Consider the following 10,918-nt stretch of genomic DNA (forward strand, 5'->3'; position numbering starts at 1 on the left):
CCCCCTGGCACCCCCCATCCTCAGGCAAGGTGGAGTGGATGAATCAGACCCTTAAAAAACAACTCACGAAACTTACCACTGAAACCGGGTTGCCTTGGACTAAGTGTCTTCCCTTGGCTCTCCTACAAATACGAACGCAACCGCGACGTGATTTAGGTGTCTCCCCGTATGAAATGATGTTCGGTCTCCCCTTCAATGGACCAAGGGGGGAGTTCCCTGTCTTTGAGTCCAGAGATGTGTTTGTACGCAAATATGTTGAGGCCTTGGAATCTGTTCTGTCTCGTTTACGTCAACAGGGACTCCTGGCACAGACACCGCCTCTTGAATTCGCGATTCACTCTATCAAACCGGGACAGTGGGTCCTAATTAAGAATTGGAGGCAACGAACATTGGAACCGGTTTGGGACGGCCCCTTCTTGGTACTGTTGACCACCGAGACCGCTATTCGAACCGCTGAAAGGGGCTGGACTCATTACACCAGGGTCTAGGGACCGGTACCAGCTCCGGAGGAGGGGGTGCCGACTCTGGGCGATCACGCCTCAGTGGAGAATACTGCGGAAGACTGAACAGACAACATTCTGAAATGGACTATAATCACAGTATTGAAATGCTACTAACATTACTAACGACATGGTCAATGTCTCTAAAAAGGGACTTTGGGGCTATGGGGGTTGCGCGGGGGAATTAGGAAGCGGTTGATAGGTGGTACGCGGAAGAGGCGGCCCACGCAGGCCAGATATATTCTCTCACCATAAATGAAGCGTCCCAGGTGCAGGTAATAGAAATTGACCTTTGCCAGATGGTGCCATGCGGAACTATAGGGGAACGTAATCAGACTACAATAAACCTCGCAAGACAAAAAGGGTATCAGGGAAAGGAGATGGAATTGATTTTCATGGGAAAGGGGCTAGGTGAAGAAAAATCTCTCGGGGTGCAGGAACGGGTAGCGTTAGTCCCACGGGCCATCCTCCCGAGGGATTGCGGGCTGAACCGGTGTAATCCGCTATACCTGACCGTGAAGCAGACTGAATGGGTGGCAAACGGAAATAGGCATGGGAGTCTAGACAATGAAGTACTTGGGGTAAGGGTCAGGGAGGAAAGACTGTGTTGCATAAGGATCACGGTTCAGAAAGTGACAGCTGGCAATTCACCAGTTCTACGCACGGCGACCCCTGCCCCAGGAAGTTCTGAGGGGATTAGGGTGATACAGATAAAAGATCTCAGGGAAACCATTGAAATAGAAACGGGCTTTAGGGAAACGAGCGCCTGGATTGAATGGATCAGGTACACGGTCCAAAGCCTCGAAAAGGGTAATTGTTATGCATGCACAGGCAGTCGGCCGACTCCGCAGGTGGTTCCCTTCCCGTTGGGATGGAGTGGAGAGCCCCAACAAATGGAATGTCTGGTAAAATTATATCAGCATCGGACGGCTTGGGATGACCCCACCTGCCAATCCCTGGGCCTGACATTTCCTCCTGTAAGGCCCAACAAGGAGTCGCAGCCTCCGGTGTTTTCCGGGGTATTGGGAGTGCATCATACCTGCATTTCCCGAACTGGGGAAAAACTGGACAGGCAGGTGGGCACCCTCGGCAAATGTGGTACGATTAGGGAAGTTAAGGACACCACCGAGGAGGGAAATTATTCCCAAATCCAGGTACCCCAAGCTGACCTCTGGTGGTACTGTGGAGGGAAGGTTTTGCGGCCAACATTACCCCGAAAGTGGACGGGGACCTGTGCGATAGTCCAATTGATGGTCCCATTCACCCTGGCGTTTGAACACCAAGAATTCCGTGTAGACCGGCGGACAGAGAGGAGTATACCCACCTCCTTTGACGACCGGGTCTATCTGGACGACATGGGGTCCCCAGGGGGGTTCCCGACGAATATAAGGCCAGGAACCAGATAGCAGCGGGGTTTGAGTCTCTGTTCTGGTGGGTGACCATTAATAAAAATGTGGATTGGATCAATTACATCTACTACAACCAACAGCGATTTATTAATTATACCCGTGATGCAGTGAAGGGAATAGCAGAACAACTGGATGCCACCAGTAGGATGGCTTGGGAGAATAGATTAGCCTTAGACATGATCTTAGCAGAGAAAGGAGGGGTCTGTGTCATGATAGGGACACAGTGTTGTACCTTTATTCCAAATAACACCGCTCCTGATGGGTCAATCACCAGAGCACTAGAAGGACTAACGACCCTGGCTGATGAATTAGCTGAAAACTCGGGAGTGGACACAGGCCTTACCGGGTGGCTGGAAGGGTGGTTCGGGAAATGGAAAGGGGTTGTGGTATCCGTCTTCATCTCCTTTATAGTAGTAGCGGGGGTGCTGGTCGCCTTAGGATGCTGTGTTATCCCTTGTATCCGGGGCCCGACCCAGAGACTTATTGAAACAGCTTTGACTAAACGTGATGCCCTGGATGAACGAGTAGTAGGCCTACACTTGGCGTCAGAGGAAGGACAGGGTCTCCTAGACGCCAAGGCCGGCAATGGCACCTGGGACGAACAGGCAGGCATAATGCTCGAGGGATTAGAAAATGGGCTAGGTATCAAAAATTACAGTGCGTAAGAAAAGACAGGGGGGATTGTGAGAGGAGGAAGATGCAATTTTTGAAATCATGGGCTGACTGGCCGAGGGCGGGAAAATGGGGAAGGCAGGTGCTTAACCACCAGTATGAGATCAGTTGTTTGCGGTCAAAGTAACAGTCAGGGGTTGGGTTACAAAAGAAACGATTATCGCCGACCGTACAAGAAAAATCTGGTGCCCGAGATAGGGTAGGGGGAAGGGAATGTAGATAAGGGCAGAACTAGCTAAATAAGTTTAAGATAAGAGGGCAGAACTAGCTAAATAAGTTTAAGATAAGAGGGCAGAACTAGCTAAATAAGTTTAAGAGAAGGAAAGGCGGGACGTATGATGAACTCGCGAATGCATATAAGGTATGATCATGTATTGTAAGGGTGTGTGTACCTACGGGACCACACCCGTTCTTGCAAGATCGAATAAAACTGACTTCGGAGAAAACTCATCCGTGTCTTTGATTTCGAACGGGGTTAAGGGGATCTGAAGTGGAATCGTGTCTCCAGAGGTGTCTCCTTAAAGGGGGGGTTGCCGCCGGTGGAAACCTAACGGTGATAACTAAGCCGGTCGAGCGTCCACCCCTCCAGGACTGGGTCAGTTGCTCGGGTGTAATCCATACAAACTGACCGGCCTCAGACTGGGAGCCGTTCTTACTTCCTACAGGCGGTTCTGTGGGCAAAAGCGGGACTCCAGGATGGTAGTCTGCCTCCCTGGAGCAGGGGTACAGGATGTTTCAGAAAGGGTAGAGGGAATTTTGAAGGGTGGAGGGACTGAGTCTGATGTGATAGTGCACGTAGGAGAGAAGGATGTAGGAACAAAGTGCAGGGGGGACATACGTAGGCAGTTCAGGGAGTTGGGGGCTAGGCTGAAATGTAGGGCCTCCAGGGTGGCATTCTCTGCGCTGCTGCCGGTGCCTGGGGCTAGCAGGGCTAGAAATAATGAGATACTCCAACTAAATGCGTGGTTGAAGGATTGGTGTAGGGCAGAGGCTTTTAGATTCGTAGACCACTGGGAAGTCTTTATGAAAGAGGGGCAAATATACAAGAGGGATGGGGTACAGTTAACTGGGAAGGGCGTGCATATCTTAGCTGGAAGGTTAGCTGGAGTGTTTCGGCAGGGTTTAAACTGATATGGAAGGGGGTGGGGAGGTGGACGGAACTGGGATTGGGGATAGGGTAAGCCCGGAGGGTAGGAAGAAGGATCGAATTGTTTCTGAGGGTCTTCGGTGCATGTGTTTCAATGCTAGGAGTGTGACTGGCAAAACAGATGAACTGAAGGCATTAATGTTCGAAAGGAAGTTGGAAGTGGTGGCGGTGACAGAGACTTGGTTAAAGGAAGGGCAGGACTGGCAGTTGAATGTTCCTGGGTATAAGTGCTTCAGGCGTGATAGGGGTGGGTCGTTGAGAGGTGGGGGAGTGGCGTTGTTAGTTAAGGATTGCATCATAGCAGTGCAGAGGGAGGGAGGTATAGAGGATATAGGAATCGAGTCGCTTTGGGTGGAGTTGAGGAATAGGAAGGGAGATGTTACTATGTTGGGTGTGTACTACAGACCGCCCAACAGCCCGAGGGCTGTGGAAGAAGGGATAAGCAGGGACATTCTAGATAAGTGCAGGAAGAATAGGGTGGTGGTATTGGGAGATTTTAATCTCCCCGGGGTAGATTGGAAGGTGCCGAGATCAGAGGGTGCTGACGGGGAGGAATTTGTACAGTGTGTAATGGAAGGATCCCTGGAGCAGTATGTGGATAGCCCGACCAGAGAGGGGGCTATACTGGACTTGGTTCTGGGGAATGAGCCTGGGCAGGTGGTTGACGTTGAAGTAGGAGAGCATGTGGCTAACAGTGACCACAACTCTGTCTGGTTTAAGATATTAATGGATAAAGATGAAGCCTGTCCTAAGGGGAGGGTGTTAAACTGGGGGAGGGCTAGATACAACCGGATTAGGCAGGATCTTAAAGATACGGACTGGGGTAAGCTGTTTGATGGCAGGTTGACGCTGGGTATGTGGGAGTCTCTCAAGGGAAAACTAAAATCTTTGCAGGAAAGACATGTGCCGGTCAAGAGGAAGGATGGGAAGGGTAGGATTAGAGAGCCGTGGGTAACTAGGGATATTGAGGACCTGGTCAGGAGGAAGAGGGAGGTGTACATTAGATCTAGGCATTTGAGGACAGAGATAGCGTTAGAAGAATACAGAGAATGTAGGAGAGAACTTAAAAGGGGCATCAGAAAGGCAAAAAGGGGCCACGAAATGGCTTTGGCGGGTAGGATTAAAGAAAATCCTAAGGCATTTTACTCCTATGTTAGAAACAAAAGGATGGTTAGAGGGAAGATTGGTCCTCTCAGGGACAGAGGAGGGGAACTATGCTTGGAGCCTGGGGGAATGGGGGAGATCTTGAATGAATACTTTGCGTCGGTATTCACGCAGGAGAGGGGCATGATGTCTGGTGCTGTGCTTGGGGAGTTTGAGGATCCGTTGAGGGAAATAGTCATCACGAGGGAAGAGGTGTTGGGACTTTTAGACAGTATAAAGACGGATAAATCTCCGGAGCCTGATGGCATCTATCCCAGGCTGCTAAGGGAGGTGAGGGATGAAATTGCTGGGCCTCTGACGCAAATCTTTGTCTCTTCTTTGGACACAGGTGAGGTCCCAGAGGATTGGCGGATTGCAAATGTAGTACCGTTGTTTAAAAAGGGTCAGAGGGATAACCCAGGGAATTATAGGCCGGTGAGCTTGACTTCAGTTATAGGCAAGCTAATGGAGAGGATCCTCAAGGATAGGATGTATGAACATCTGGAGCGCTGCAATCTGATCAGGGATACGCAGCATGGCTTCGTTACAGGGAGGTCGTGCCTTACGAATCTAGTGGAATTTTTTGAAGAGGTGACAAAAACGGTTGACGAAGGACAAGCCGTTGATGTCGTCTATATGGATTTCAGTAAGGCGTTTGACAAGGTCCCTCATGGTAGGCTGATAGAAAAGGTGAAGGCTCATGGGATACAAGGCCAGGTATGTAGATGGGTGGAGAACTGGCTTGGGAGGAGGAGACAGCGGGTAGTAGTGGAAGGCTCCTTTTCCAATTGGAGGTCTGTCACCAGTGGTGTGCCGCAGGGCTCGGTACTAGGACCTCTTCTATTTGTGGTATATATTAATGACTTGGAAGAGGGGGTAGGTGGTGTGATCAGCAACTTTGCTGATGACACTAAGATGGTTGGATTGGCGGGTACTGAGGAGCAGTGCCTGGCAATGCAACAGGACATAGACAGGCTGGTAGATTGGGCAGATAGATGGCAAATGGAATTTAATCCGGAGAAATGCGAGGTGATGCACTTTGGCCGGAATAATGTGGAGGGGAGTTATACGATAAAAGGTAGAACTATCCGGAGTATAGATACGCAGAGAGACCTGGGGGTGCAAGTGCACAAGTCCCTGAAGGTGTTGGTGCAGGTGCAGAATGTGATGAGGAAAGCGTATGGTATGTTAGCCTTCATAGGAAGGGGTATAGAATATAAGAGTAGGAGTCTGATGTTGCAGTTGTATAGAACGTTGGTTAAGCCTCACTTGGAGTACTGCGTCCAGTTCTGGTTGCCGTACTACCGGAAGGATGTAGAGATCCTAGAGAGAGTGCAGAGGAGATTTACCAGGATGCTGCCTGGTATGGAAGGGCTGTCTTACGAGGAAAGATTGAACAAACTTGGGCTGTTTTCCCTTGAGAGACGTCGGCTGAGGGGGGATCTAATAGAGGTTTATAAGATTATGAAGGGGATAGATAGAGTAAATGGTGGTAAGCTTTTTCCACTATTAGAAATGGATAGAACGAGGGGTCACGGGCTTAGGGTGATGGGGGCTAGGTATAAGACAAATATTAGAGGGCAGTTTTTCACGCAAAGGGTAGTGGGGGTGTGGAATGCACTGCCGAGTAAGGTGGTGGAAGCAGGCATGCTAGGGTTGTTTAAGAGTCACTTAGACAGCCACATGAGCGGGCTACATATAGGGGGATATAGCAGGCCTTACTAAACATTGTAGGCTTGGGATTACGTTTTTGCCTCAGGGATGTTACAGTCTTGGCCTGTTTAATAATGAATTTTTTGTCTCCACAGGCATTTAAGTCCACCTTGTTGACCAGCAAGGGGCATGCATGCGGCAGGTTGTAGTGGGCTGCTCTTGGACGTTGCTTCGGGAGTTGCCTATTGCTTCATGTCGTTAGTGTGCTTAAACTGGACCATCTCGAGGGCAACATGACAGCTCAGAGACTATCTCTGTTGCTGTGCGGACACATGGATTTGGGCCTGTGTCTGTGGGAGTTTGCACGTTCTCCCTGTGGTTGCGTGGGTTTCCTCCGGGTACTCCGGTTTCCTCCCACATCCCAAAGATGTGCTTTTAGGCTGATTGATTGGGTAACAAATTGTCCCTATATTGGACCTCCCTGATCCTCGCACATTAGGCGTAGACTAAAATCATGAATAGGTCACTGAGACAGTGGGACGGCGGTGCGGGCTCGTTGGGCCGAAGGGCCTGTTTCCTGTGCTGTGTTGTTCTTTGTTCTTTGTTCTACAGTTATCACTGCTGCCTCACAGCGCCAGGACCTGGGTTCGATTTCCGGCTTGGGTCCCATTCTGTGTCTGCGTGGGTTTCCTCCAGGTGCTCCTGTTTCCCCCCACGTTCTAAAAGATGCGCTGGTTAGGTGCATTGATCCGAACAGGTATCGGACTGCGGCGACTTTTCACAGTGACTTCATTGCAGTGTTAATGTAAGCCTGACTTTTGACTAATAAACTACTTTATCAAATCTCTCAATCTTCTTCATCAGGGGAAACAATTCCAACTAGTCTCATCTACCCATGTGACTGAAGTTCCTCATCCCTGGAACTAGTCTTGTCTGCACTCTTTCTAAGCCTCTCATATTTTCCCTGAAGAGCAGCACTCGTTGACAATGCAGCATTCTCTCGGGAATACCTATCCCGAGCAAATTGTATCTGTGGTGATACCAAAGGCAGTTCACCAGCAGAAGGCCCCATCACTCATTGCGACTGCTCCTCCTCACAATCTGTTTTCCCTCTCCCTCCTACCTCCTGGGTATGGCTGGGGCTGTTACAAAGTTACTTCTCACATCATTCACAGGCTGGCACAGATTCAAAAACTCACCGAGAGCTGAGACAGATTAACAGAGAATAAAGGACAGAGGGAAAGAGATTGACGTGGAGGACAGGCAGGGTAATAAAGGGAGAGAGCTGTGAGGTGGAGGGCAAACGGCTGTGATTATTCACAATGTTTGCCGGTAATGTGTGTTTGGTATTTCTGATTTGGTGCCAGGTTTCAGATCTTGCAGCAGTAGTAAATGAAGAGACTGCAGCTGCTGATGTGAGAACTCTCAGAAGTTCGACATTGTTAACTGTTCCCAGTAATGAATCCAACAGCTGTTCACTAGGAGCTGACTGGAACACTGAGATTAATGGATCTTCTTCAAGTGGACAAGAAACTGCTTCAGGTGAGGAAGAACAGTGACTTAATCTTAATACTTTTAATCTTCCTTAAATACTGAGAAAAAATATTGAAATAATAAAACAATATTGTAGTGGTGAAATGGTCCCAGCACTGCACATGGGATACAGGTCCAACAGGTTTATTTGGGAGCAAACGCCACGAGCTTTCAGAGTGCTGCCCCTTCATCAGGTGAGTGGGGTTTCTATTCACAAACAGGGCATATAAATACACAAACTCAATTTCCAAAATAATGGTTGGAATGCGAGTCTTTACAGGTAATCAAGTCTTAAAGGTACAGACAATGTGAGTGGAGAGATGGTTAAGCACAGGTTAAAGAGATGCGTCTCCAGACAGGACAGTTAGTGAGATGTTGCAAGCCCAGTCAAGTCGTGGGGGTTACAGATAGTGTGACATGAACCCAAGATCCCGGTTCAGACCGTCCTCGTGTTTGTGGACTTGGCTATCAGTCTCTGCTCAGCGACTCTGCGCTGTCGTATGTCGTGAAGGCCGCCTTGGAGAATGCTTACCCGAAGATAGAGGCCGAATGCCTGTGACCACTGAAGTGTTCGCCAACAGGACAAGAACAGTCTTGCCTGGTGATTGTTGATTGATGTTCATTCATTTGTTGTCATAGCGTCTGCATGGTCTCCCCAATGTACCATGCCTCGGGACATCCTTTCCTACAGTGTATCAGGTAGACAACATTGGCTGAGTTGCAAGAGTGTGTACTGTGTACCTGGTGGATGGTGTTCTCATGTGAGATGATATCATCCATGTCGATGATCCGGCATGTCTTACAGAGGTTACTGGGGCAGAGTTTGAGGTGTTGTGGTCACTATTCTCCTGAAGGCTGGGTAGTTTGCTGCAGACAGTGGTCTGTTTGACGTTGTGCAGTTGTTTGAAGGCAAGAAGTGGGGGTGTGGGAATGGCCTTGGTGAGATGTTTCTCTTCATCAATGATGTTGAAGATTCTGGAGAAGATGTCATAGCTTCTCTGCTCCAGAGAAGTACTGGATGATGAAGGATATTCTGTCCACATTGTCCCTTGTTTGTCTTCTGAGGGAGTCGGTGCGGTTTTTCGCTGTGGCACGTCGGAACTGTCGATCGATGAGTTGAGCGCCATATCCTGTTCCTATGAGGGCACCTTTCACCATCTGGGAGGTGTCTGTTGCAATCCTCCTCATCTGAGCAGATCCTGTGCAGACGGAGGGCTTGTCCATAGAGGACGGCTTCTTTAATGTGTTTCGGGTGGAAGCTGGAGAAATGGAGCATCATGAGGTTGTCTGTGGGCTTGCGGTACAGTGAGGTGCTGAGGCGACTGTCCTTAATGGAGATGCGTGTGTCCAAGAATGCAGCCGATCCCAGAGAATAGTCCATGGTGAGTTTGATGGTGGGATGGAACTTGTTGATGTCATCATATAGTTGTTTCAGTGATTGTTCACCATGAGTCCAAAAGATTGCTATTCTGGTTGGTAGTTGGTGACGAGTGGAGTGCCGCAGGGATTGGTGCTGGGGCCTCAGTTGTTTACCATTTACATAGACGATCTGGAGGAGGGGGTTGAGTGTAGGGTAATGAAATTAGCTGATGACATGAAGATGAGTGGAAAAGCGAATTGCGTGGAAGGTGCGGAAAGTCTGCAGAGAGATCTGGATAGGCTGGGTGAGTGGGCGAGGACCTGGCAGATGGTTAGAAAATGTGAGGTTATTCACTTTGGCAGAAACAATAGTAGGAGGGATTATTATTTAAAGGGCAAAAAACTGCAGCATGCTACAGTGCAGAGGGACCTGGGGGTCCTTGTGCACAAATCGCAAAAACCCAGTCTGCAGGTGCAGCAGGTGATCAAGAAGGCGAATGGAATGTTGGCCTTTATAGCGAGGGGGATAGAATATAAAAGCAGGGAGGTCTTGCTGCAACTGTACAGGGCACTGGTGAGGCCGCAACTGGAGTACTGTGTGCAGTTTTGGTCACTGCATTTGTGAAAGGATATATTGGCCTTGGAGTGAGTACACAGAAGGTTCATCAGGCTGACACTGGAGGTGAAGGGGTTAGCCTATGAAGAGAGAATGAATAGGCTGGGTCTGGCACAGCCTCAAGATAAGGGGGGTGCAGTTTAGAACAGAGTTGAGGAGGAACTTCTTCACTCAAAGGGTGCTGAATCTCTGGAATTCTCTGCCCGTTGAAGTGGTGGAGGCTACATCGCTAAATATATTTAAGACGCAGGTAGATAGGTTTTTGGTAGGCAAGGGAGTTAAGGGTTATGGGGAGAAAGCGGGAAAGTGGAACTGATCCACTTCAGATCAGCCATGATCTTATTGAATGGCGGGGCAGGCTCGAAGGGCTAGATGGCCTCCTCCTGCTCCTATTTCTTATGTTCTTTACGTTCTGTACTTGTTCGAATTTAGAAGGCTGAGGGGGGATCTTATAGAGACATATAAGATAATGAAGGGGCTGGATAGGGTACAGGTAGAGAGATTCTTCCCACTTAGAAAGGATAGCAGGACTAGAGGGCACAGTCTCAAAATCGGGGAAGGGGGGCAGTTTAGATCAGAGTTGAGGAGGAACTTCTTCACTCAAAGGGTGGTGAATCTCTGGAATTCTCGGCCCATTGAAGTGGTGGAGGCTACCTTGCTGAATATATTTAAGTCACGGATAGATAGATTTACACCGGAAAGGCAGGCTTGTGATTAATGTTTTTGACTTTTTATTCCGCAGGTGGAGGTCCACCTCGTTGTCAAACGAGGGGCATGCACACGGTGGGTCGTGCGTGGGCTGCTCTTGGAGGTTCCGGGAGTGGCCTAGTACTTCGTGTCGGTGTGTATGCTTGATCCTGGACCGGTAGACGGGCGCCGCAACAGC

The 10,918-nt window shown here is 49.3% G+C and overlaps 1 protein-coding gene across 1 annotated transcript; it reads left to right on the plus strand.

Moving 5' to 3' along the window:
- The first annotated feature begins 799 nt into the window (after positions 1-799).
- On the plus strand, positions 800-2,574 carry LOC145348440 (uncharacterized). The gene is given in 2 exon segments (XM_080196646.1): positions 800-1,853; positions 1,856-2,574. Coding segments are annotated over 2 exon segments (1,773 nt in total).
- Positions 2,575-10,918: the final 8,344 nt, after the last annotated feature.

This window comes from Carcharhinus amblyrhynchos, chromosome 1 (assembly GCF_965287045.1).
Source record: "Carcharhinus amblyrhynchos chromosome 1, sCarAmb.v2.hapA, whole genome shotgun sequence".
NCBI classification, from domain to species: domain Eukaryota; kingdom Metazoa; phylum Chordata; class Chondrichthyes; order Carcharhiniformes; family Carcharhinidae; genus Carcharhinus; species Carcharhinus amblyrhynchos.